Source organism: Pseudonaja textilis, chromosome 1 (assembly GCF_049901715.1).
Source record: "Pseudonaja textilis isolate UNSWEBS1 chromosome 1, rPseTex1.2, whole genome shotgun sequence".
Classification (NCBI taxonomy): domain Eukaryota; kingdom Metazoa; phylum Chordata; class Lepidosauria; order Squamata; family Elapidae; genus Pseudonaja; species Pseudonaja textilis.
The window spans coordinates 3,824,711-3,852,681 of NC_141990.1; the positions used below are offsets into that span (position 1 = coordinate 3,824,711).

A 27,971-nucleotide genomic window follows, 5' to 3' on the forward strand; every position below is an offset into this window, starting at 1 on the left:
TCGGATAGCTTAAACCAAGGGTCTTCAAACTTGACAGCTTTAAGACTTGTGGACTTCAACTCCCAGAATTCCTGAGCTAACATGACTGGAAGAGGAATCCTGGGAGTTGAAGTCCACAAGTCTTAAAGCTGTCAAGTTTGAAGACCCCTGGCATAGAGTATCAAGACAAAAAAAAAATCAGGATTCTGCTAGACCATTTTTAATAAATCAGTTTTATTCCAATTCCCAGAATCCTGAGTTTTCAATCTCTTCAATTCCATATATTTTATTATTCTTTATTTTATTTTGTCAAGTGATTATAAGATGACACGTTTAAGTATAAGCATGGTTATGAATATATGAAATCGATACATATAAGGAAAAAAAAAACAATAGGGCAGGGACAGTAGGCACGTCGGTGTACTTATGCACGCCCCCCTACAGACCTCTTAGGAAAGGGGTGAGGTCTATAGTAGACAGTCTAAGGTTAAAGTTTTGGGGGTTTGGGAAAGAAACCACAGAGTCAGGTAGAGGATTCCAGACATTGACCACTCTGTTGCTGAAGTCGTATTTCCTGCAATCAAGTTTGGTGCGGTTAACCTTGAGTTTGTATCTATTGTTTGCTCTTGTGTTGTTATGGCTGAAGCTAAAGTATTCAATGACAGGTAAGTCATTGCAATGTATGATTTTATATACTATACTTAGATCGGGCCGAAAGCAGCGTAATTCTGAGTTTTCTAGGTCTAGAATTTCAAGTCTGGTGGCATAAGGTATTCTGCTACAAGTAGAGGAGTGGAGAACCCTTCTTGTGAAATATTTCTGGACTTTCTCAACTATATTAATATCAGATATGTAATGCGAGTTCCAGACTGTTGAACTGTATTCAAGTATTGGTCTAGCAAATGTTTTGTATGCTCTAGTTAGTAGTGTGATATTACCAGAGAAAAAGCTATCTAGGATTAGGTTAACAAAACTTAATGCCTTTTTGGCTATGTAGTTACAGTGGGCTCTAGCACTTAGTTCATTAGAGATGAGTACTCCAAGGTCCTTGACAGAGTTTTGATCATCAACAAGGTCTTGACTATTCAGCCTGTATTTTATTTTCTGATTTATTTATTTTTTGCCAATATGTAAGAAGAGCATTTGTTTGTTGAGATTTGAAGTTGCCATTTGTTTGACCATTCTGATACATAGTCGAGGTCTTTTTGAAGGGTAGCAGCATTGTCTGTGGTGTTGAATAGCTTTACATCATCAGCGAAGAGGACACAGTTGTTCTTAATATGACCACAGAGGTCATTTATGTAGAGTATGAAGAGAGTTGGTCCTACAACACTGCCTTGAGGGACACCACTGTTGACAGGTACAGAATTTGATAGGACACTCCCAATTTTGACCATTTGTTATCTGTTTGTCAGGAATGCTTCTATCCAGTTATGCAGGTGTCCAGAGATACTGCAAGATTTTAGTTTTAGGAGTAGTTTGTTGTGTACCACTGAATCAAAGGCTTTACAAAAGTCTATGTAGATTGCGTCTATTGATTTGCCCTGATCGAGTTGTGTAGACCATATGTTTTTGCAGTGTAAGAGTTGCAGATTGCAGGATAGTTTTTTCTGAAACAAAATTGTTTATTAGAGAGCAGGTTGTTTGTCTCTAAGTGGAGGGTGATGAATTGATTAATAATTGATTCCATGACTTTACAGGTGACACAGCATAGAGAGTTTGGTCTGTAATTTTCAACTAGGCTGGGGTCTCCCTTTTTGAAGATGGGGATGACCGTGGCTTGTGACCATAGTTTTGGCAAGGAGCTGGTCCTGAAAGATTTTTCAAAGATTATGCTTAGAGGTTCAGCTATGGCAGTGGATAGCTTTTTAAAGAAGTAGGCACATATTCCGTCCGGTCCAATAGATAGAGATGATTTTAGATTATGTAGTGCTTTTTCAACATTGTCTTCTGTAAGATCGATACATATTAGATCATTGTAGTTTTCTGTGGTTCGATTAGGAAATACTGGGCATGATCCATTGCTGTTTACAAATACTGAGCCAAAGAATGTGTTAAAGAGGTTGGCTTTAATGGTGTCATCGTTGCAGTCTTTGCCATTAGGTCCTTTCAGGGGTGGGATGGACCTTGAGTCTTTTAGTTTGTTGTTTACAAATTGTAGAAAGCGCGGGTGGAATTGGTGCGTAGAAGGTTTTCCTCTTGTTTAATGTAATAATTGGTGCATTCAGTCTTTATCTGGTGGCATAAATTTTTGTATCAACTTTTGAAGTTGGCAACGTGACCATATTTGTTTTTCCGCCAAAGTGATTTATTTTTGGATTGAAACTTCCTTATTGTTATGGGTAATTTGTTTTTTTCTGGTTTTGGGAGTAAATAGTGACTTATGACTATTTTTCATACTTATGATCGTTGCAGCCTTCCCCGGGCTCACGTGATCAAAATTCAGCCACTTGGCCACTGACTCATATTTATGACGGTTGCAGTGTCCTGGGGTCACATGATCCCCTTTTGCGACCTTCTGACCAGCAAAATCCATGGGGAAGGGAGATTCACTTACTGATGGCTTGACTAACTGATCAACTGCAGTGATTTGCTTAACGACGGTGGCCAGAAAGATGGTAAAACGGGGCAAAACTCGCCTAACCAATGTCTCACTTCACAACAGACATTTTGGGCTCCATTGTGGTCGTAAGGACCACCTGTACAGTTATGTAGAATCGATTGGTACTTTCTTCCCAAAACCCTTATTTCTCTTCCTGATTTTTTTTTTTAAAAATCAGTTTTTAATGTCTTTTAATTAACCTCCTGCCCGATGAAGCCAGATGTATTTGCCAGGGAGATAGATTCCAGCATTGGCACAAGACTCCAGTCGCCAGGGGCAGCTTCCCAACCTGGGTGTGTCGTCCAACATTCCTTCACTAAGCAGCACCCATTTGATTAAATTGCAAAAAACGCTGCAAAGGTTTAATTGTTGTCGCCGCTTCAAGGTCTCTTCTGGAATTCCAAAATGGGATGTGGTTTCAGTTTTATTTTTTAGAGCAGGGATCTCCGACCTTGGCTACTTGGATGCCAACTCCCAGAATTCCCCAGCCAGCATGTTTTAAGAGGGGTGGACTTCCACTCCCAGAATTCCCCAGCCAGCAGGCTTTAAGAGGAGTGGACTTCAACTCCCAGAATTCCCCAGCCAGCATGCATTAAGAGGGTGGACTTCCACTCCCAGAATTCCCCAGCCAGCATGCTTTAAAAGGGTGGACTTCCACTCCCAGAATTCCCCAGCCAGCAGGCATTAAGAGGGTGGACTTCCACTCCCAGAATTCCCCAGCCAGCAGGCTTTAAGAGGGTGGACTTCCACTCCCAGAATTCCCCAGTCAGCAGGCTTTAAGAGGGTGGACTTCCACTCCCAGAATTCCCCAGCCAGCATGTATTAAGAGGGTGGACTTCCACTCCCAGAATTCCCCAGCCAGCATGCATTAAGAGGGTGGACTTCCACTCCCAGAATTCCCCAGCCAGCATGCATTAAGAGGGGTGGACTTCCACTCCCAGAATTCCCCAGCCAGCAGGCTTTAAAAGGGGTGGACTTCCACTCCCAGAATTCCCCAGCCAGCAGGCTTTAAGAGGGGTGGACTTCCACTCCCAGAATTCCCCAGTCAGCAGGCTTTAAGAGGGGTGGACTTCCACTCCCAGAATTCCCCAGCCAGCATGCATTAAGAGGGGTGGACTTCCACTCCCAGAATTCCCCAGCCAGCATGCATTAAGAGGGGTGGACTTCCACTCCCAGAATTCCCCAGCCAGCAGGCTTTAAAAGGGGTGGACTTCCACTCCCAGAATTCCCCAGCCAGCAGGCTTTAAGAGGGGTGGACTTCCACTCCCAGAATTCCCCAGCCAGCAGGCTTTAAGAGGGGTGGACTTCCACTCCCAGAATTCCCCAGCCAGCAGGCTTTAAAAGGGTGGACTTCCACTCCCAGAATTCCCCAGCCAGCATGCATTAAGAGGGTGGACTTCCACTCCCAGAATTCCCCAGCCAGCAGGCTTTAAAAGGGGGACTTCCACTCCCAGAATTCCCCAGCCAGCAGGCTTTAAGAGGGTGGACTTCCACTCCCAGAATTCCCCAGCCAGCAGGCTTTAAAGGGGAGACTTCCACTCCCAGAATTCCCCATCCAGCATGCTTTAAGAGGGGAGGACTTCCACTCCCAGAATTCCCCAGCCAGCATGCATTAAGAGGGGTGGACTTCCACTCCCAGAATTCCCCAGCCAGCAGGCTTTAAGAGGAGTGGACTTCAACTCCCAGAATTCCCCAGCCAGCAGGCTTTAAAAGGGGTGGACTTCCACTCCCAGAATTCCCCAGCCAGCATGCTTTAAGAGGGGCGGACTTCCACTCCCAGAATTCCCCAGTCAGCATGCTTTAAGAGGGGCGGACTTCCACTCCCAGAATTCCCCAGTCAGCATGCTTTAAGAGGGGTGGACTTCAACTCCCAGAATTCCCCAGCCAGCATGCTTTAAGATTGGTGGACTTTAACATGGCTGGCTGGAGAATTCTGGGAGTTGAAGTCTGCAAGTCTTAAAGTGGCTAAGACTGTTTTAGAGAAACATTTCTCGTAGATCACTCACCTTAATCCGTCATAATTACAAGCAGGTAAGTCCATTTTTCATCAGGGGGAGGAACCTGGGTGTGTGTTGTCAGAAGGTGATGAGGCAGTGAATCGTCATGCCAGAGAGTGTCTTCTTCCCTGTCATTCCTCACGTGCCTAGTCCACATTGAGTCTGTTCAGAAGCCAGTCTAAGTAAACAGTGTGGAAGGTTGCTTTCTCTGGCTGTAGAGAAAAGGAATGTTTTTCTAGCAAGACGAGAATTCTAGGAGTGGAAATCCACCCAGCCTAAAATTCCTCACCTATGGAGAGAGATTCATATCCTCTCAAGGTGATTGAAAAATTCTGGGATTTGAGATCCACCCCTCTTAAAGCATGCTGGCTGGGGAATTCTAGAAATGGAAGTCCACCCCTCTTAAAGCATGCCTGGCTGGGGGATTCTGGGAGTGGAAGTCCACCCCTCTTAAAGCATGCTGGCTGGGGGATTCTGGGAGTGGATGTCCTCCCCTCTTAAAGCAGGCTGGCTGGGGGATTTTGGGAGTTGAAGTCCACCCCGCTTAAAGCAAGCTGGCTGGGGGATTCTGGGAGTTGAAGTCCACCCCACTTAAAGCAGGCTGGCTGGGGGATTCTGGGAGTTGAAGCCCACCTATCTTAAAGCAAGCTGGGTGGGGGATTCTGGGAGTGGAAGTCCACCTCTCCTAAAGCATGCTGGCCGGGAATTCTGGGAGTCGAAGTCTACTCATCTTAAAGCATACTGGCTGGGTGGGGATTCTGGAGTGGAAGTCCACCCCTCTTAAAATTCCCAAGACACCAGAAATACTTGAGTAGAAAGTTAAAGAGATGATCATGCATAAGGAATGCAATAGTCAGCAAAACATGTTTTAAGTTTGGGAAAGGAAGAAGGCATTAACAAGAAACTTTTTTTCATTTACCATCCTGGATTTCCTGGTGGTGCACTATCCATCAAGCAGTAAGTAGCCCAACCCTGATGAGCTTTTGAAGGTCAGCCAAGTTCAACCAGTTACTGCCAGCGAATGCAACAAATTGGATAGCAACCTCTAATTTTCTGTTCCTCCTACTAGACTCCACCCCCTCTTCAACTTCTCAAATTCTCCTACGCCACGAACTGGATATACATGAATACTGCTAGCTTATATAATTTATCTAGTTACTCATTACAACAGAGGTCTCCAAACTTGGCAACTTTAAGACTTGTGGACTTTGACACCCAGAATTCCCCAGCCAGCCTGCTTTAAAAATGGGTGGACTTCCACTCCCAGAATCCCCTAGTCAGCCATGCTTTAAGAGGGGTGGGCTTCCACTCCCAGAATCCCCCAGCCAGCCTGCTTTAAGAGGGGAGGACTTCCACTCCCAGAATTCCCCAGCCAGCCTGCTTTAAAATGGATGGACTTCCACTCCCAGAAACCCCCAGTCATCAGGCTTTAAGTGGGTGGACTTCCACTCCCAGAATCCCCCATCCAGCCATGCTTTAAGAGGGGTGGATTTCAACTCCCAGAATCCCCCAGCCAGCCTGCTTTAAGAGGGGTGGATTTCAACTCCCAGAATCCCCCAGCCAGCCATGCTTTAAGTGGGTGGACTTCCACTCCCAGAATCCCCCAGCCAGCCTGCTTTAAGAGGGGTGGACTTCTGCTCCCAGAATTCCCCAGCTATGCCGGCTGGAGAATTCTTGAGTGGAAGTCCACAAGTCTTAAAGTTGCCAAGTTTGGAGACCCCTGCATTACACTGTTCGAGAGTGTCTAGTCAAAGTATGAAACATTTTGCAGCACAACACTGTACAACAATGGACTATGGAACAACATCCCTCGACTTGTGACTACCATTGGGTCCTGTTGCTAAGTGACGAGGTCATTAAGAGAGTCCTGCACAAGTTTATGAGCATTTGTTTTTTTGCTGCAGTCTTTAAACAAATCACAGTCATTAAGGGATTCCGGTTTGCTCCATGAACTTTGCTTATTCGAAGCCGGCTGGGAAAGTTGCAAGCAGTGTTCAGATGACGCAGGTCAGCGTGGTTGTTAAATTAAGTAACATGGTCGTTAAGCAAATCTGGCTTCCCCTGTTGATTTGTCAGACGGTCGTAAAAGGGGGATCACTTGACCCCCTGGGACACTGCAACCATCATAAATGTGAGACAGTTGTCAGGTGTTGTCCAAATGTCAGTCACATGACCCTGCCAAGGTCATATGTGTGAAAAATGGTCATAAATCCCTTTTTTCCATGCCAAGTGTAACTTCAGTCACTAAGCTAACTGTTGTAAGTTGAGGACTGCCTGTATATACTGTATGTACATGATGTTAGTTAGCAATCGGGCTCAAATCAATATGTTTACCATTCCTTCCTGTCCTCTTTACTACAAAGAACCACCTACTGAGGTAGGATTAGGTTAAGAAAGGGCGATTGCCCCAAGGTGACCCAACAGGATTGATCTTGGTTTGTGTAATTACCACGATCTCCTGACTCCCATTGTTCTAGTAACTATTTCGTCAGGAACCTTGCATCAGGAACTGTCAAATAATCTCTCTCTGCCTTATCATTTGAGCTCAGATTAACAGATTAGTTGGAAGGGACCTTGTAGGTCATCTAGTCCAACCCACACACCCCGCCCAAGCAGGGGACTCTCCTCTCGGAGGAGTTCAGACATGGAACAGAAGTTTCCTTTGGAAGTTGTGGGAGCTTCATCACTGAAGGCTTTCAAGAAGAGACTGGACTGCCATCGGTCAGAAATGGTGTGGTAGGGTCTCCTGATTGATTGGGGGTTGGACTAGATGACCTACAAAGGTCCCTTCCAACTCTAATCTAAAGTATACAAGCTCTGTTTACACCCCTCGCTCAAGGAAAGAGCAAATGGCTGCTAACCTTGGCTTGATTTAACCTTGGTCTGTTTTTGTGGCTTCGTTGGAAATGTGAACTTCAGCCTCTTTGGGGAATGTATGGATTCAATGCATTGGATACAACCATAACATGGATTAATTCAAAACCAGCATGATGTGAGAATAAAGCCCCTCTAAGTGCATTCACATGTAACACAGAGACTAAACCAAACATTGGTAGATCTGACAGCACAGAATTGCCTAACCAGGTTAAAAAAAATCAACAGAAGTCAAGGGACTTTAGGACTTGTGGACTTCAATCCCCAGAATTCCCCAGCCGGCATGGCTGCCTGGAGAATTCTGGGAGTTGAAGTCCACAGGTCTTAAAGTTGTTAAGGTTGGAGGCCCCTCCCACTTTCTTGCACCAAGAGGGCATTAGCAAGACTTCAACACATCATAGGCTGTTCCTCACTGTTCCAGAGAATTGGCAGAGGGTGTGGCTTGCTCACTACAGCCAATGGGGGTTGAGGAAGGGCACTCAGCATTGCCGGCTGCTCGCAGACAGTCCTATATAATAGGGTCACAACTAGGCTGGTCTGTCTCTTCAACTCTTTTGCACAGAGGACCCGGTAGGCAAAATAAAATTTAAAATGGTGATTAATTAGGTTTCCATGTTCAGACAATACGAAACATGGTGGAACTGAGTTTAATCCTTTATGTGATTGCATCTATTTTGATGCTAAATTTAACACTTTGTGCACGTGAAAGAGAGTTGAGTGGTAATTCTGTTTTTGTTTTTTGTAATTTGCAAATTCATTAACCCTTTTGGGGGGCCCAATTAATTTTTTGGAGGGAATGAGGTTACTTATTGATTTATTAAATTTATATGCTGCTCATCTAGCTATCCAAAGCAATTCTGGGTAGACATGGGGGGTTCTTTGCAGCTTCCTGCTTAATCCAGGTCTGCAAACTGGACTAGAAACTTGAAAAGGCAAATTGAAGAATGCAATTGTGCCTATGATATTTCCAGAAATAAATCTCTGCTCGGAGAATGTGATTTAATTTTGAGTGAAATAAGAGAAGGAAGTCAGAAAAATCAAGATGGTGATTGGGATTAAAAGGCCCCTCCTTTTATGGCTGCCATTTTGACTTTTTTGACCTTTTTGACTCCCTGCCGAGCTGGAAAAACCACCTGCTTGCTACTGTTGTGTCTAATCCACTTGTTGTGCCTTCTGGATTACAAACATTTGATATTTAAATGTGTTTTTCCTTTGCAGCCAAGTTCAATCCAGGTCTGTAAACTGGACTGGAAACTTGAAAAGGCAAATTGAAGGATGCAGTGTGTCTGTGATGTTATCAGGAATTGAGCTCAGCTTGGAGAGTTTGATTTCAACTGAAATATGGGGTGGAAGCTCAGGTGGCAATTGGGATGAAACAAAATGGCAGCCCTTTGTGGCTGCCATTTTGATTTTTTTGACTCCTTGCCCATTGCTGCCACGTCAAAGCCCCTTGTTGCTCCTTCTGGCTGACGAATGTCCGATATTTAGACGTGTTTTTCCTTTGCAACCAGGCTCAATCCTGCTTCTCTTCTTTTTCCTTCCACCCTCTCTTGGCGCATCAAACCCAGGCAGATCCCAAACACCACACCTCACCTGGGCAGGTAGGTGTGACCCACTGCAGAATGACTGGACTTCCTTTCTCTTTATTCAGTTGCTGTGTTCTTAATATATTTTTTTTCTTTTTTCTCCTGGTTTTTTGGGGGCTTTCCTTTAATATGGGTTTATTTCCTAAGATCACAAGATTCTAGGTTCCTAGAGGTCTTTCTTCACAGGGTGGACTTCAACTCCCAGAATTCCCCAGCCCAGCAAGGCCACACCCTCTGCTGAGAATTCTGGGAACTGGAGGCCACAAAGTTGGATTGGAAAATGTTATAGATTCTCAATCTCGGACACTTTAAATTGTGTGGACTTCAACTCCCAGAATTCCCTAGCAAGCTGGCTGGGGAATTCTGGAAATTGAAGTCCACAAACCACGAAGTGGCCAAGGTTCAGAAATACAGTAATTTAATCCAATTCAGTGGTCTCTGTAAAGACAGGGTCACAAAAAATTGAAATGGTGCCCACAATCACACCATTGTTTGTTTTTTAACACATGACCTATGGTTATGGCCTCCATTTTGACTCTTTTGACCCTTTCAGCCTGAACTCCATTCCACTTCCTGCTGTCTTTCAAGACGAATGGATATTTTTCTTTTTAGTCAGGATTATACCACTTTCCATCCTTCCTTCCCCGAGGTTCAATTAGACTACATTTCCCATCATTCTCCACGGGTAACCTGGTGTAATGGGTAGTAAAATTAAGTGAAATTGGAGGGAAGGTCCCTGTGAGTCATAGATGGAGAATGAAAAGTCCTTGAAGGGAACATCCTGAGCCATATTGTTTTTTTTTAATGCTTCTTTTTCATTTCTCTTTCTTTTTCTTCCCTTTTTCTTTCTTTTTACATCTCTCTCTTTCTTTCTTTTCTTGGCCTTGTCAAGGCCTTGTTTTTTGTGTATGTATTGTAGATCTGTTTTTAATTGTAAAATTAATAAAATTTATTTTTTAAAAAGAGAACATCCTGAGCCAATGATGAGATAGTCCTGGGACCATAGAGAGGATAAAAGAGGGAAAAGTCATTCCAGGTTGATGCCCTCAGGAAGTTATAGTGACAGATAGACTTTTCTTATCCATGGAGCTTCAATAGATAGATGGATGGATGTTTCTATGGATAGATTGGTAGATGGCTAAATGGAAAGATAAGTGAATGGATGGATAAATGGATAGATGGATGATATATGGAAGGATGGATGGATGGTTCTATGCATAGATTGATGGGTGGGTAGATGAAAAGATAAATGGATGGATGGATGGAGGAAGGATAGATGGATGGATAGATAGATGGATGATATATGGAAGGATAGTTGGATGAATTGATAGAAAGACGGACGGATGGATCTAGGGATGGATGGATAAATAGATGAATGGATGGATAGATGGATGATATATGGAAGGATGGTTCTATGCATAGATTGATGGGTGGGTAGATGAAAAGATAAATGGATGGATGGATGGAGGAAGGATAGATGGATGGATGGATAGATGGATGATATATGGAAGGATGGATGGATGGTTCTATGGATAGATTGATGGGCGGGTAGATGAAAAGATAAATGGATGGATGGATGGAGGAAGGATAGATGGATGGATAGATAGAAAGACGGACGGATGGATCTAGGGATGGATGGATAAATAGAAAGATGAATGGATGGATAGATGGATGATATATGGAAGGATGGTTCTATGCATAGATTGATGGGTGGGTAGATGAAAAGATAAATGGATGGATGGATGGAGGAAGGATAGATGGATGGATAGATAGAAAGACGGATGGATGGATCTAGGGATGGATGGATAAATGGAAAGATGAATGGATGGATAGATGGATGATATATGGAAGGATGGTTCTATGGATAGATTGATGGGTGGGTAGATGAAAAGATAAATGGATGGATGGATGGAGGAAGGATAGATGGATGGATAGATAGATGGATGATATATGGAAGGATGGATGGATGGTTCTATGGATAGATTGATGTGCGGGTAGATGAAAAGATAAATGAATGGATGGATGGAGGAAGGATAGATGGATGGATTGATAGAAAGACGGACGGATGGATCTAGGGATGGATGGATAAATAGATGAATGGATGGATAGATGGATGATATATGGAAGGATGGTTCTATGGATAGATTGATGGGTGGGTAGATGAAAAGATAAATGGATGGATGGATGGAGGAAGGATAGATGGATGGATAGATAGAAAGATGGATGGAGCTGGGGATGGATGGATAAATGAAAAGATGGATGGATGGAGGAAGCATAAATGGATGGATAAATAGACGGATGGATGGATGGATCTATGGATGGGTAAATGGAAAGATAAATGAATGGATGGATAGATGAATTTTATATGGAAGGATGGATGGATGATGGATGGAGGAAGGATATAGATGGATGGAAAGCTGGAAGGATGAATAAATGGATTGATGGATGGATGGATGATATATGGAAGGATGGATAGATCGATGGATCTCTTTCTCTTCCATAACTCCCACTAATCCAGCTTTTTATCCAAATACATCCAACAGTTCCCATTTTTTTCTGGAGATCGAAGCTTTCGAGAGCAACGTATCGCCAAGCCGGACGTCTCCTCCCATCTTCTCCAAGCCAATGGACTCCAACATCCGCCCGTGGTGGGTACCGATGGATTCCTCTGTTTTATTGGATTGATAAGCCCTCCCCCCCGGGGCCTCCCCCACCCAAATCCCCCAAAGCAAGGTGGGATGAACACTGCACAGAAATGAGCACATATCCCATATCCCACCTCCATTCAGACGTCCTCCTCTTCCAGGGTGGGGGAGGGGAAGGAATGGAACAGCTAAGGGTTCAAAAAAGATGAATGATGTAGCCACAACCATGGGATAAAAGTCCTTTTTATTTACAATTGTTCCCTCTTAAAATTTATTTTAAAAAAACCCCTGCGCAAGATTCAATCCTATGTAGAGGCTAATTGTGATGACCCAAAAGGGCGTGGCACAAAGGCAACATAGTTAAATAAGCAATAAGAGTCCCTTTGATACCTCCAACTTTGCCCCCAATGTCCAGGTTACCTTCGGCTGGAGAGAAAAAAAAAAAAAAACTCTCCCAAGAACAGCCTTTAAGTGGCGAAAATTCAGTCCAAAAACAAAGTACATGCAAACCGTAACTAAAAATCCACACAAACTGTGCTGCAGTAATTAACTTGACAGGGCGGGAGAAGGAATTGCAGGCTTGAAAGGCCAGCAAAACACACACTGTTGAGAAGATGCCAGATAAGACTTGACGATATCAGATAATTCACAATTTGCTTCCAACAAGTTGCTGTGCGCAGCTTCCCTTTTTTAAACACTGAGTTCCCAAGCTGCGGCTCATGAAGGGAATCAGGGCCCTTTCCTCTCCCGTAAGCCACGCAACTCATGTTGCTCCCTTCTCCCTTCTTCCCTGTGTGCCCTAGGATGAAGAGAGGGTGGGCCTGGGTCTTCCTCCAAACTCCCTCTGCCTTGTTCTACCTCCTCCCTGCTCTGCCCAGCCGGACTTTGCCTTTCCTCAGTTTCTTCCACAGCGAACGGAGCTACACTCCCACTCCCTGTCAGCTGCTCGGCCTCCCCCTCCGAATCAGATTCTGACAGGGGCATGACACTAATATTTGGAATAGACTCTCCTGCTTGAGCAGGGGGTTGGACTAGATGACCTCCAAGGTCCCTCCCAACTCTTGTTATTCTATGATTAAACACAGTTATGAAATCCGGCCTGTCGGCTAGTCCTTGACATATGACCACGAGGGAGCCCCCAAATGTCCATTGCTAAGCGAGACAGTGGTTGGGAGTCCTGCCCCGTTTTCCACGACCTTTCTTGCCACTGTTATTAAGCGAATCGCTGCAGACGTTAAGTGAGTAACAAGGGTTGTCGAGTGAATCTGGCCTCCCCGTTGACTCAGCTTGTCCGAAGGCTGTAAAAAGGGGATCGTGTGACCGCAGCAAAACTGCGACCGTCAGAAGCACGAGTCGATTGCCAAACATCTGAATTTTGATCACGGGGGCCATGCAACGGTCCTAAGTGTGAAAAATGGTCACAAGTTTTTCAGCGGTGTGGTTATAACTTCAAACAGTCACTAACTGAGCCGGTTGTAAGTCTAGGACTATCAGAATACACCCTGTCTGTGGCAATGAGGACCTGTTTGTTCAGGGTGCATCCTATCCTGGCCCTAAGCTGAAAAGCTTCTCCTCCACTTCCTCAAACTTTGAAATCTCAGAGGATTTTCCTTAAGAGCTTTGAACCTAGCATGGGAAGGGTACCCTGGAGGTTATCTAGTCCAACCCCACCCTTGCTCTGTGCAGGAATCCAAGGGAAGGTATCCCAGAACAGAGGAGGTTGTGCAACCAACCTCTCCTTGAACATGTCCAGCTTCTTCTACCACCACAATTTCCACAGTTCTTGCAAACTTGGGAATTTTAATTTGTGGGTTCCAAGGAGGAGAAATTCAGACAGGATCTTGCCGGCAGATTCGCAAAAGTCGTCGTCTTCTTCCAAGAATTGACTGGTGGCAGAAATAATCGGACCGTTGGTTCAGACGTACCTCTTGACCTCGGCATTTATTTATTTTTTCCATTTCTTTTTCACGCAGTGCTTCCGCCAACTGTGAGGATATGGATTCCCCCCAGTCAATCCAGGATGACATGACGGAATACACCCCAAATGCTGAGAGTTGTTGGTAAGGCAAGGCATGGATGGTTGGGGTGGCAGTGGAAGGCTTTGTGAGGTGGGGGGCCTGTAGGTCAGCCTTGGTGACTTGAAGATGAGTGGGCTTCATTTCCCAGAATCCCCCAGCCAGGAGGCTTTAAGATGAGTGGGTTTCATTTCCCAGAATCCCCCAGCCAGGAGGCTTTAAGAGGGGTGGACTTCAACTCCCAGAATCCCCCAGCCAGCATCCTTTAAGAGGGGTGGACTTCCACTCCCAGAATTCCCCAGCCAGCATGCTTTAAGAGGGGTGGGCTTCAACTCCCAGAATTCCCCAGCCAGGATGCTTTAAGAGAGGAGGACTTCAACTCCCAGAATTCCCCAGCCAGGATGCTTTAAGAGGGGTGGGCTTCCACTCCCAGAATCCCCCAGCCAGGATGCTTTAAGGGGGGTGGGCTTCCACTCCCAGAATCCCCCAACCAGCATGCTTTAAGAGGGGTGGGCTTCCACTCCCAGAATCCCCCAGCCAGCCTGCTTTGAGAGGGGAGGGCTTCCACTCCCAGAATCCCCCAGCCAGCCTGCTTTAAGAGGGGTGGGCTTCCACTCCCAGAATCCCCCAGCCATTATGCCTTAAGAGGGGCGGACTTCCACTCCCAGAATTCCCCAACCAGTATGTTTCAGTTCACCCATGTTCGAATTGCCAAGGTCAGGGAAACTCAGCTATAGATTAATTGCTTACTTAATTAGAATTATTGATTATGACTCCTTCTCCTGATGTGGCCTGACCTCAAGGTTTCCAAAAATTGATTGAAAGGCATGTATACGAAACGTGGGTCCAGTTATTTGTGTATGTTACGTCTTTCTGTTTGTGTCTGTTTTACTAATAACAGATAACAGATAATCAGAGTTGGAAGGGACCTTGTAGGTCATCTAGTCCAACCCCCTTCTCAAGCAGGATGCTCCCACAACTTCCAAGCTGTTCGATTGGTTGAATTCCCGCCCCCCCAAACCTCATAGCATTTGTAGAGACCCTTCCAAGCAATTTTATTATTAGTTGCACAACAGCCTGCCTAGGTAGGCCAGTCTGATGCAGGCCTCGTGCCAAAAAACCACCCGCCTTCCCCAAACCTGGGGAGATGTGGCTTGCCCCCTTTCTTAATCTGCACCCCGAAAAGGCACCCAACTTGTTTTCCCTTTTCCGCAGCACCAACTCAACCCAAAATTGTCAGCCGAATTCTCGTCGTAAGAAGCTGAAAAAATATCTCTTCCGGGCGGTTTCGGAAGGAAATCTGGACGACTTACAGAGCGTTCTGGTGGAAATGAAGGACCGGTCACACCGGTGCCAAAATCTGACCGTCAAAGGTTGGTGGCTTTTGTTCTACAGCGCTTAAAAAAAATAAAGGGAACACTTGAACAACACAATGTAACTCCAAGTCAGTCACACTTCTGTGATATCAAACTGTCCACTTAGGTAGCAACACTGATTGACAATTTCACGTGCTGTTGTGCAAATGGAATAGACAACAGGTGGAAAGCAGAGGCAGTTAGCAGGACATCCCCAATAAAGGAGTGGTTCTGCAGGTGGTGACCACAGACCACTTCTCGGTCCCTATGCTTTCTGGCTGATGGTTTGGTCACTTCTGAATGCTGGCGGTGCTTTCACTCTAGTGGTAGCATGAGACGGAGTCTACAACCCACACAAGTGGCTCAGCTCATCCAGGATGGCACATCAATGCGAGCTGTGGTAAGAAGGTTCGCTTTGTCTGTCAGCGTAGTGTCCAGAGCATGGAGGCGCTACCAGGAGACAGGCCAGTACATCAGGAGACGTGGAGGAGGCCGTAGGAGGGCAACAACCCAGCATCAGGACCGCTACCTCCGCCTTTGTGCAAGGAGGGACAGGAGGAGCACTGCCAGAGCCCTGCAAAATGACCTCCAGCGGGCCACAAATGTGCATGTGGCTGCTCAAATGGTCAGAAACAGACTCCATGAGGGTGGTATGAGGGCCTGTTGTCCACAGGTGGGGATTGTGCTTACAGCAGGACGTTTGGCATTTGCCAGAGAACACCAAGATTGGCAAATTCGCCACTGGCGCCCTGTGCTCTTCACAGATGAAAGCAGGTTCACACTGAGCACATGTGACAGACGTGACAGGGTCTGGAGACGCCATTCTGCTGCCTGCAACATCCTCCAGCATGACCGGTTTGGCAGTGGGTCAGTAATGGTGTGGGGTGGCATTTCTTTAGGGGGCCGCACAGCCCTCCATGTGCTCGCCAGAGGTAGCCTGACTGCCATTAGGTACCGAGATGAGATCCTCAGACCCCTTGTGAGACCATATGCTGGTGCGATTGGCCCTGGTTCCTCCTAATGCAGGACAATGCTAGACCTCATGTGGCCGGAGTGTGTCAGCAGTTCCTGCAAGACGAAGGCATTGATGCTATGGACTGGCCCGCTCGTTCCCCAGACCTGAATCCAATTGAGCACATCTGGGACATCATGTCTCGCTCCATCCACCAACGCCATGTTGCACCACAGACTGTCCAGGAGTTGGGGGATGCTTTAGTCCAGGTGTGGGAGGAGATCCCTCAGGAGACCATCCGCCACCTCATCAGGAGCATGCCCAGGCGTTGTAGGGAGGTCATACAGGCACGTGGAGGCCACACACACTACTGAGCCTCATTCTGACTTGTTTTAAGGACATTACATCAAAGTTGGATCACCTGTAGTGTTTTTTTCTACTTTAATTTTGAGCGTAACTCCAAATCCAGACCTCCATGGGTTGCTCAATTTGATTTCCATTGGTAATTTTGGTGTGATTTTGTTGTCAGCACATTCAACTATGTAATGAACAAAGTATTTAATAAGAATATTTCATTCACTCAGATCTAGGATGTCTTATTTTTGTGTTCCCTTTATTTTTTTGAGCAGTTTACTTCTGCAAGGGAGGAAAAGGTGAATTCCGTGGCCGGAATAATTTTAGTGGGGTGGGTTTGGATGCCCAGAATGAAGGAGGCACCCCCTTCCAGGGGACTACAAGGGTTGCATTTAGGAGCATCCTTGTCAGAAATGTCCAGAGAAGCATGGAAGAACGACCCTATTTTTTGTGAGTTTGGTCCAGTGGTCAAGGCACCAAGTTAGAAACTAGGAGTCGGTGAGTTATAGTTTTGCCTTAAGTAGGAAAGTTGGCTTTGTGACTTTGGGCCAATCACCAGGAGACGGTGAGTTCTAGTCCCACCTTAGCCATCAAAGGCAGCTGGGTGACTTTGGGCCAATCACCAGGAGACAATGAGTTCTAGTGCTGTCTTAGGTACGAAAATTGGGTCGGTGATTCTGAGTCGATCATTAATAGACTGTGAATTCTAATCTCGCCTTAGACAGGAAAAGGGCCTGGGTGACTTTGAGCCAGTCCCTCTCTCTCAGCCCAATCCACCTCACAGGGTTGTTGTTGTAGTAGGGAGAACAGGAAGAGGAAGACGTATTGGATATGTTTCTCGCTTTGATGTATTTGTAAAATATAAAGGTGGGATATAAACAAACAAACCCATTGTAAAATGTTATTTGACTGGGGACATGGTAGGACATCGACTTTCTGGGAGGGGATCCAGTAGTTTTATGAAGTAACACTTTCAAAACAAGAAATAGTTTCTGGTCGTTTAAGATGAGGTGAATGGTCACATTCTAGGAGAAATAGGGAATTTCTCCAGAATGTTCTGGCTTAATCCAGAATGATCTGGTTTTCTCCAGGAAGGTTTAGTTATCTCCAGGACGGTCTGGTTTTCTTTGGAAAGTTCTGGTATTCTCCAGAATATTCTGTTCTGTTTTTTTCTCTAGAAAATTCTGCCATTCTTCCGAATGTTCCGGCCTCCCTTCCAGAATGTTTCTGGCTTTTCTCTAGAAAGTTCTTGCTTTCTTCAGAATGTTTTCCATAGAATGTTCTGGTTTCCTCTAGAAAAGTTCTCCAGAATGTTTTCCTCCGTTCAGAAAGTTCTGGGTTTCCTCTAGAAATTCCTGGTTTCCTCCAGAATGTCCTGGCTTTCCTTCACAATGGTCTGGTTTTCTCTGGAAAGTTCTGTTATTATCCAGAACATTCTGTGCTTGTTTTTTCTCTAGAAAATTCTGGCTTTCTTCGGTGTTCTTGTTTTCTGTAGAATGTTCCGGTTTTCTCTAGAAAGTTCTGGTTTTCTCCAGAACATTCCAGTTTTCATGCCGTGAATGTTTTTCTCCAGCATGGCAAGCTTTGTCCATTCACAATAAGAAACATTAATTCTTTTTGCGCCCCGCCCTATGAACAACTGTTTGGATCCACATCACCACATGACTGGACACCTAAAATTACTTCATTAATTTCTTTTAAACGAGCTTTTGGTACAATTATGCCTTCTCATTTGCCTCCCAACAAAGGGATCGGTAATTTCCTCCTAGTTTACACAGCAGTAGCGTTCCCAATCAGCCTTAATTAACACGGAGGGACACCTGGGATAATTTCCTCCTTATTTTACAGAATATCTGATGAATAAAATGACCTCTTCAGACACCGGGAAGACCTGCCTAATGAAAGCTCTGCTGAACATCAACCAGAACACCAAGGAAATTGTGAAGATGCTGCTGTCGTTTGCAGAAGAAAACCAAATCCTCGAAAAACTCATTAACGCGTCCTACACGGAGGAAGCCTATAGAGGTAAATTGGTGCCAGGGTTGAACATTTTGCAAAAAAGAAAAAAAAAAGAAGTGTCAGAGAATTGCTTCTCTTCTGCACCCTGGGAAGGCTCCAAAAGGTGGAGAACAGATAACAGATAATCAGAGTTCGAAGGGACCTTGTAGGTCATCTAGTCCAACCCCCCTGCCCAAGCAGGAGACCCTACACTATTTCTGACCAGAGGGCAGTCCAGTCTCTTCTTGAGAGCCTCCAGGGATGAAGCTCCCACAACTTCCCAAGGCAACTTCTGTTCCATTGGTTGAAGTTGTCAAAAAGTTTCTCCTTATTTCCAGGTTGAATTTCTCCTTGTTCAGTTTCCATCCATTATTTCCTTATCTGGCCTTCCGGTGCCTTGGAGAATAGCTTGACCCCTTCCTCCTCTCTGGGGCAGCCCCTCAAATACTGGAAGATTGCTCTCCTGTCTCCCCTGGTCCTTCTTTTCCCTGGACTAGCCAAGCCCAGTTCCTGCAACCGTTCTTCATATGTTTTAGTCTCCAGTCCCTTCATCATCCTGGTTGCTCTTCTCTGCACTTTTTCCAGAGTCTCAACCTCTTTTTTGACATCTCTTCTTCGTGGCAAGCGCTCAGATATTGTAAGATGCTATCATGTCATCCCATCCTTCTTTTCCTTAAACTAGACATATCTTCTGTCCATCCATGGTTTGCTCAGATGTCTTTCTCTCTTTCTTTCTTTCTTTCTTTCTTTCTTTCTTTCTTTCTTTCTTTCTTTCTTTCTTTCTTTCTTTCTTTCTTTCTTTCTTCCTTCCTTCCTTCCTTCCTTCCTTCCTTCCTTCCTTCCTTCCTTCCTTCCTTCCTTCCTTCCTTCCTTCCTTCCTTCCTTCCTTTTGTTTTGCAAAATAGCTTGACCCCTTTCCTCTCTGTGGCAGCCAGTCAGATATTGCAAGACTTCTCTCCTGTCTCCCCTGGTCCTTCTCTTCCCTAGACTAGCCAAGCCCAGTTCCTGCAACCATTCATCGTATGTTTTAGCCTCCAATCCCCTCATCATCCTGGTTGCTCTTCTCTGCACTCTTTCTAGAGTCTAAGTTTAAGATCACAACTGAGCCCAAAATTTATGTTGTTGAGTGAGAAATTTGTTAAATGAGTCTTGCCCTATTTTGCGACTTTCCTGGTCACATTTGAACCCACTGCGGTTCTTGAATTAAGTAACCCAGTTGTTAAGTGAATCTGGCAGCCTCCGTTGACTAGGCATGTCAGAAGGTCGCCAAAGGGGATCACGTGACCCAAGGACACTGCGACTGTCATAAATGTGAGTCAATTGTCAAGCATCTGAAGGAAAATCATGCAATCCCTGGGGATTGCCATAGTGGTCATAGGTATGAAAAACGGTCGTAAGTCACTTTTTTCAGGGCTGTTGTAACTTCGAACGGTCACTAAATGAACTATTGTAAGTCAAGGACTACCTGTATTTTGGCTGGATAGCCGAGAAAAAATGATAGCACTCACACAATACCCTCAATCAGCCACCTCCTTCTTTTAAAGATCCCATAATCCCTTGCAGCGTGGACTCTGGGCAACTGATTGGAGCTGCGTGTTTACTGGCCGGATGCCTTTCCTGTCGCTAGTGCGGAGTTATATATAGCAGATAAATTCTCATCATGCCCAGAGAGAGAAATATCTGCCTCTACTGAGGATCGAACTCTCAACCTCCTGATTGTGAGATGAAAGATGTCCACTTCTAGGCTGTACCACTCCCACAATACCTTCAGCCTAGTGAGAAATTCACCCAGAAGATAAATGGAAGTATATATTTAGTTTAGCTTAGTTTAGTTTAGTTTAGTTTAGTTTAGTTTTAGTTTAGTTTTAGTTTAGTTTTAGTTTAGTTTTAGTTTAGTTTTAGGTTTAGGTTTAGGTTTAGGTTTAGGTTTAGGTTTTAGTTTTAGTTTTAGTTTAGTTTATTGTCACTGCACCTCGTACCATGAAATCAAACACCATCTTCAGTGCACATCACGACCATGAAAATAAACACAACCACAGATCCTTCACACTCCACACACTGAATGGAAAACCCCTGATATTGCATTCATACTGCACCATTATACAGTAGAATTCAAAAGAGCTACTGCCCTGGGATAGAAGTTGTTTTTCAGCCTATTTGTCCTTGTTTTTATTATCCTGTACCAGCTGCCAGATGGTAATAGTTCAAATAAAAAGGCGGTGCCCAGGATGAGATGGATCTTTAAGGATGTTTTGAACTTTCTTAAGGCGGCAGGAGCTATAAAGCTCTTCCAAAGAGGGGAGAGGGCAACCCATGATCCTCTGGGCAATGACTTTAACCCTCTGGAGCGCTGTCCTATCTGCCCCAGTGCAACTGGTAAACCATACAGAGGTGCAGTAAGTTAAAATGATCTCTATGGTGCAGCGGTAGAAGGTCACCAGCAGTTTTCCATCCAGTTGTTGTTTCCTTAGAAGCTTCAGGTAGTCTAATCTCTGCTGGGCCCTTTTGACCAGGGCTGCAATGTGAGTCCCCCAGGTCAGGTCCTCTTTTAGGGTAACACCAAGAAACTTAAAACTGGCCACTTGCTCTACTCAGTCTCCATTGAGTAGACTGTATAAGCTCCTTGGTCTTATTGGTGTTGGGGACCACGTTATTGTCTTATTTTTCATTCTTGTAAGTCCTTGACTTACAACAGTCCATTCAGTGACTGTTCAAAGTTACAATGTCACCAAAAGAAATGACCATTTTTCGCAGTTACAACCGTGGCAGTGTCCCCATGGTCAACATGATTAGAATTCAGATAGTTGGAAACTGACTTGTATTTATGACGTTTGCCGTGTTCCAGGGATCATCTGATCCCCTTTTGCGACCTTCTGGCCAGCAACGTCCACGGGGAAGAGAGATCCACTTAACAACCGCGCTCCTAACTTAACAACTGTGGTGATTCACTGAACAACGGTGGCAAGAAAGGCTGTAAAATGGGGCAAAACTCACAAGCCTCGCTTAGTAACGGAAATTGTGGGCTCTTGTGGCTGTAAATCAAGGAGTACCTATAGATTAAATCGTAGACTAGCAAAAGTTATCCCAGTTTTTTCAGATACATCATTTCAGGTCGAGATCTGTTATTAATGCCTCATGGTAGAGGTGAAAAAAGTCAAAATGGCAGCCTCTATGGTGCAATGATTCAAAAATCGGATCAGAGTTGGAAGGAACCTTGTAGGTCATCTAGTCCAACCCCCTGTCCAAGCAAGGGACCCTGCCTAGACCACTTTTGACCAATGGCATACCAGTCTTTTCTTGAAAGCTTCCAGATTTTTCTGACCTCCTCCAGCATGGATGTTCCCGGCCATCTTCTTTTTATTTTAAAAACGGGGTACATCTGACATCCCAGAATATGTGGCTCCCAAAAGCGGGGTCCATTCCTGAGATTTCCTTGGGCCTCAGTGTACCCCCATTGCTTCTGGACAGCCCCGAAAATGGGAAAGAACAAAGCTTGAATAGGTAAACCATGTTTGTGTAAAGGTTTAACCACGTTTAGCAACACCCCAAGTGTGTCATAGCCACAACAAACATTTAACATCATAGAATAAGTGTCCAGGGTGGATAGGAAAAAAAACAACTGTACTGCAAGTTAGCCAAGGAAGCAAATTATAAGCATAAAGACGCTTCCTGGAAGATAATTTTTGAAAGAGAACCTTGATGGAAGGTTAATATGGAAGAAACCACAATTGGATGAATGACACAGGCTCACAGCAAGTCCAAAAACAAAGGAGGTTTACCATTTAAATCAGGTTTTTTTTTGAGCTTGGCCACTTTAAGGAGTATGGACTTCAACTCCCAGAATTGCCCAGCTTACATGGGAGTCAAAGTCCACCCATGTTAAAGTAAGCAGGCTGAGGAATTCTGGGAGCTGAAATCCACAGGTCTTAGGGCAGTCTGGCTGGAGGATTCTGGGAGTTGAAGTCTACCCATCCTTAAAACATGTTGGCTGGGGAATTCTGGGAGTTGAAGTCCACAGGTCTTAAAGCATGTTGGCTGAGGGATTCTGGGAGTGGAAGTCCATCCATCTTAAAGTAAATAAGCTGGGGAATTCTGGGAGTTGAAGTCCACCCTTCTTAAAGCATAATGGCTAGGGAATTCTGGGAGTGGAAGTCCACTTATCTTTAAAGCATGTTGGCTGAGGGATTCTGGGAGTTGAAGTCCACCCATCTTAAAGTAAATAAGCTGGGGAATTCTGGGAGTTGAAGTCCACCCTTCTTAAAGTGGCCAGCATTGAGAAACACCAATCTGAATTATTATTATTATTATTATTATTGCTATTGCTACTACTATTACTATTATCATCATTATTATTACTATTATTACTACTATTACTATTACTACTATTACTATTACTATTATATATATTTTTAATATGGAAACTTGCAAACCAAGATGATGATTCTGGATTTGTTCCTCCATCCCAGGACAAACAGCTCTAAACATTGCCATCGAGAGACGCCAGTACGACATCACTCAGACCCTGATCGAGAAAGGCGCGGACGTCAACGCCCATGCCCAGGGCGTGTTCTTTAATCCCAAACGCAAACATGAAGGGTTTTATTTCGGTAAGGGTCTGACAGAAACCGAATATGGTAAAAAGAAGCTGTTCAACAGGTCGAGCCAGAGTGGTCAACTAAGACAAAGTCACCGAGCTGGCTTTCATGGCTAAAGTGGGACTAGAACTCACAGTCTCCTGGTGATTGGCCCAAAGTCACCCAGCCGGCTTTCATGCCTAAGGCAGGACTAGAACTCACCGTCTCCTAGTGATTGTCCCACAGTCACCCAGCTTGTCTTCATGGCTAAGGCGGGACTAGAACTCACCATCTCCTGGTGATTGGCCCAAAGTCACCCAGCCGGCTTTCATTGCTAAGGCAGGACTAGAACTCACAGTCTCCTAGTGATTGTCCCACAGTCACCCAGCTTGTCTTCATGGCTAAGGTGAGACTAGAACTCACCATCTCCTGGTGATTGTCCCAAAGTTACCCAGCTGGCTTTTGTTGCTAAGGCAGGACTAGAACTCACAGTCTCCTAGTGATTGTCCCACAGTCACCCAGCTTGTCTTCATGGCTAAGGCAGGACTAGAACTCACCATCTCCTGGTGATTGGCCCAAAGTCACCCAGCCGGCTTTCATTGCTAAGGCAGGACTAGAACTCACAGTCTCCCGGTGATTGTCCCACAGTCACCCAGCTTGTCTTCATGGCTAAGGTGAGACTAGAACTCACCATCTCCTGGTGATTGGCCCAAAGTCACCCAGCCGGCTTTCATGCCTAAGGCAGGACTAGAACTCACAGTCTCCTAGTGATTGTCCCACAGTCACCCAGCTTGTCTTCATGGCTAAGGTGAGACTAGAACTCACCATCTCCTGGTGATTGGCCCAAAGTTACCCAGTTGGCTTTCATGCCTAAGGCAGGACTAGAACTCACCGTCTCCCGGTGATTGGCCCAGCCAGTTTTCATACCTAAAGCAGGACTAGAACTCAACTTTGAGCCTCTCTCTCTCAGTCCAACCTACCTCACAGGGTTGTTGTTGTGGGGAAAATAAGAGGAGGAATATGTGTTGGATACATTTGTCACCTTGTGTTATTTGTAAAAATAATAAAGGCGGGATATGAATAAATAATATAAATCGCATCATAATATGGCAACATCCGGACAGCAGTGACCAAAAGTTACATCCTTGACATGCAGTCTTAATTTAGCCTGGCAATTATCCTAAATTGTGACAGTCGTTGTTGTGGTCCTCCAAACTCCAGTGTGTGGTTTTAAAAGTTGTGTATAGTCATGATGTTATTCTTTGTTTTGTTTTGTTTCTATTTTGTGTTTATTAACTGCCCATCTCCCTTTAATATAAAGATTTGTTTCCTGAGACGGGAATTGTACTGAATTCCAATTAGTTAAGTTCCCTTTGTTGTTTTTGTTCCACTCCTTAATAAATGCATAATAATACCGGTAACACATCTTAAATAATAAATCAAGATTTAATCATGATAGTTTATGTTATTTATCAAGGTGTGGTTACAAATGAAACATGACAAAGAAAATATTATTTTAGCAATCGCTGATCAATCTTAGTTCTTCTGTCTGGTGAAATAAATGTGTGACTGTTGGCTTCATAATTAGTTTATTCCTTGCGTGACAGAAAAATACTTGTGTATTTGGATACCATGCAAAGCTCCCAAACTTTTTCTTAAGGCAAATTACCAAATCATTTTTCAAACTGCTGTCAAACTACGATCTGATGATGTCTGTTGCATTCCAAATTCTGCCAGTCTGTCTATTTATCTATGTGCCTATTTCTCTTTCTCTCTCCCTTTTTATTTTTATTCCTTCCTTCCTTCCTTCCTTCCTTCCTTCCTTCCTTCCTTCCTTCCTTCCTTCCTTCCTTCCTTCCTTCCTTCCTTCCTTCCTTCCTTCTTTCTTTCTTTCTTTCTTTCTTTCTTTCTTTCTTTTATTTTCTTTTCTTTCTTTCTCTTTCCATTTTTATCAATCCTTGTCTACTATCTACAAATCCATCCACCCATCCTTATCTCTGTATCTCTGCCCCTCTCTCTTCCCTTTCTATATATCCATCCTTACTTATCTCCTATCTGTCTGTCTATCTATTTCTATCTTTCTTTCTCTTTCTCTGTCTCTATCTGTCTATCTACCTTATCTAACCATCCTACCCTATCTTCTTTTTTTCTATCTGCCTGCCTGCCTGCCTGTTTGTCTGTCTGCCTGTCTATCTACATCATCTATCTATATATATCTTTCTATCCATCTGTCAACTCTCTCTATCTATTGTTTATGTATGTATGTGTGTATGAATGAATGAATGAACAAATGAATAAACGAACGAACAACTTGCCACCAGAAGTTGTGAATGCTCCAACACTGGAAGTTTTTTAAAAAGATGTTGGATAACCATTTTTCTGAAATGGTATAGGGTTTCCTGCCTAGGCAGAGGGTTGGACTAGAAGACCTCCAAGGTCCCTTCCAACTCTGTTTATTCTATTCTATTCTATTCTATTCTATTCATGTATCTACCTGTCTTGTCTGTCTGTCTATCTATATCTATTTATCTATGTATCTATCCATTCATCCATCCATCATATCCACCCACCCACCGATCTATCCACCTACCAATCCATCCATCCATCCATCCATATTATTTTAATTAAGCTTGTATTCGTGTTCCTTTAAATCTTGTGAGATTTTTGAAGTTTTTGAGCTTTCATGGACCTGAACAAAAAAAAAATGAAAATTATATTGCAGGCGAGACTCCCCTGGCGTTAGCCGCCTGCACCAACCAGCCAGACATCGTCCAGCTCTTGATGGAGAACAGCAAGACGGACATCATGTCTCAGGATGCCCGCGGGAACAATATCCTCCACGCCTTGGTGACCGTGGCGGAAGACTTTAAGACCCAAAACGACTTTGTCCGGCGGATGTACGACACCATCCTCTTGAAAAGCAGAAGCCGGGATTTGGAGACAATGAAGAATAAAGACGGTTTAACGCCTCTACAGCTGGCAGCCAAAACAGGGAAGTTAGAGGTAGGCCGAACTACGGGGTAATCCTCGACTTACGACAGTTCAGTTAGTGACCGTTACAACGGCACTGAAAAAAGTGACTTAACGGCCGTTTTTCACACTTAACAACCTCTGCACCAGCCCCAGATGTCAACTCATAAAACATTTTCTTTTTTTATAGTTTTATAGTTGCCAACAGAAAGGGGAGAAGGAGATGGAACAGCTGACAGGGAGTGGGAGTGTGGCTCCGGTGGTTGTGGAGGAAACTGGGGAAGGGCACAGGCTGGATGGGCAGTCACGGGAAAATTCAGGCCCATCCCCTTTTCATCCTAGGGCATGCAGGGAGGAGTGGATAAGGGAGAAACATGAGTGGCATGGTCTAAGGGGGAGGAAGGGGCCCTGATCCCCTTAAATGGGCTGCAGCTGGGAGGACTGGTTAAAAGGACAAACTGCACATGGCAAAAGTTGCTGAAAGCAACGCATGCGTTATTCTTGTCAGACCTTATCTCTGTTTTGGCTTCCTCCCAACTGTGGTTGCTGCGTTATCTGGTAGAAGTCTGCAATTAATCATCCTTGCCTGCCAGTAGTAATTCCTTCAGTGCGGTTTGTGTTGGTTTTTTTTTATTTCGAATTAACTTTACTTTGGGTGCGGACTGCATTTACTCCTTCCGTAAACTGTTTTCTTTAAGAGTTTAGTTTACAGCCAAGGATAGTTGGACACTGGGGCCAAGTTGGAGGCATTAAAGGAACTTCATACTATTTTTGTGCCTTGGTTATTTTTGTGTCACGCCCCGGGTCATCACAACGTGTTTCATTGGACAGTATGAATTATGTGTCAGGGCTCCAACAAATCCACCCCCATTCAAATCATAAGTCTCTGGTCGCATCTCTCAGAATTAAAAAAAAAAGATTTATTAGGAGTGGCCGTGTTGGCATTACCTGGGTGCAGCCAACACTAAAATACACCATTCATTCCCCCCTTGACCCTGGTCTTCCCTCCCACCCTCTGGAAGTATATTCTCCAATGGGACACATCCATAGCCAAGAGTCATCAGTCATACTCTCCAGTAATATTGTTGTGCACCAACAGCTTTGGGTGATTATCCGAGGCATTTAAGGAATGGCTGGGCATGGCCAACTCAATATCACTCACATCGAGGCACGCATCTTCACCCCTGGCCTCTCATGACTGTGGGGATGCTGCAACAGTCGTAAGTGTGAAAAATGGTCATAAGTCACTTTTTTCAGTGCCATTGTAACTTTGAATGGTCACTCCACACAAGCAAAGTACCAGCAAAGGAGGGGGAAAAAAACTCCAGAGAAGTTCCTGAGACAGGAAGTCTAGTCCTGCCAAGAATGTAATAAGGGTTAACGGAGAGGCAGTTTCTGTAAGCAACACCAGAATGTTTCCTTCCTGCCTTCCTTATAGGATTAGTCCAGTAATTTCTTCTAACAACCGGTTCTCCGAACTGCTTAGAATGTTAACAACCGGTTCTAGTGAATAGGTGCGAACTGGTAGAATCCCACCTCTGCTTAAAGTTATTGAAACCTCCCTTCCTTGTCTTTATACAGTCTGGACTCTTAACTTGTCCTTTTCTTGACTTGGATCGTTTTAGATTCTGAAGTACATTCTCAGCAGAGAGATCAAGGAAAAACCCATCCGTAGCCTTTCCAGGAAGTTCACCGACTGGGCTTATGGCCCCGTCCAGTCCTCTCTTTATGACCTCACAGAATTGGACACCACTTCAGAAAACTCATTACTGGATATCATTGTCTATAATACAAATATTGGGGTAAGTCCTTGGATCAGAGTGTTCTCAAAGTACCTGTGCTTCCATTTTTCAAGGTCTTTCTTTCTTTCTTTCTTTCTTTCTTTCTTTCTTTCTTTCTTTCTTTCTTTCTTTCTTTTCTTTCTTTTCTTTTCCTTCCTTTCTTTCTCTCTGTTTCTTCTCTTTCTTTCTTCTTTCTTTCTCTTTCTTTCTCTTTCTTCTTCTTTTCTCTTTCTCTCTTCTCTCTCTCTCTCTCTCTCTTTCTTCCTCCTCTCTCCCTTTTCTCCCTTTC

At 44.4% G+C, this 27,971-nt stretch overlaps 1 protein-coding gene and 1 pseudogene across 1 annotated transcript in view; one reads left to right on the plus strand and one right to left on the minus strand.

The window, feature by feature from the left end:
- TRPV3 (transient receptor potential cation channel subfamily V member 3) overlaps positions 1-27,971 on the plus strand; it is a 63,378-nt gene that overhangs the window by 14,313 nt on the left and 21,094 nt on the right. The window contains exons 3-10 of the mRNA XM_087924429.1: positions 8,964-9,053; positions 11,582-11,686; positions 13,657-13,743; positions 14,914-15,071; positions 18,208-18,384; positions 22,824-22,964; positions 25,654-25,934; positions 27,527-27,703. Coding sequence (XP_087780555.1) covers positions 8,964-9,053; positions 11,582-11,686; positions 13,657-13,743; positions 14,914-15,071; positions 18,208-18,384; positions 22,824-22,964; positions 25,654-25,934; positions 27,527-27,703 — 1,216 coding nt within the window. The remainder of the gene's footprint in view (positions 1-8,963; positions 9,054-11,581; positions 11,687-13,656; positions 13,744-14,913; positions 15,072-18,207; positions 18,385-22,823; positions 22,965-25,653; positions 25,935-27,526; positions 27,704-27,971) is intronic.
- LOC148127492 (uncharacterized) lies at positions 10,130-11,507 on the minus strand (annotated as a pseudogene).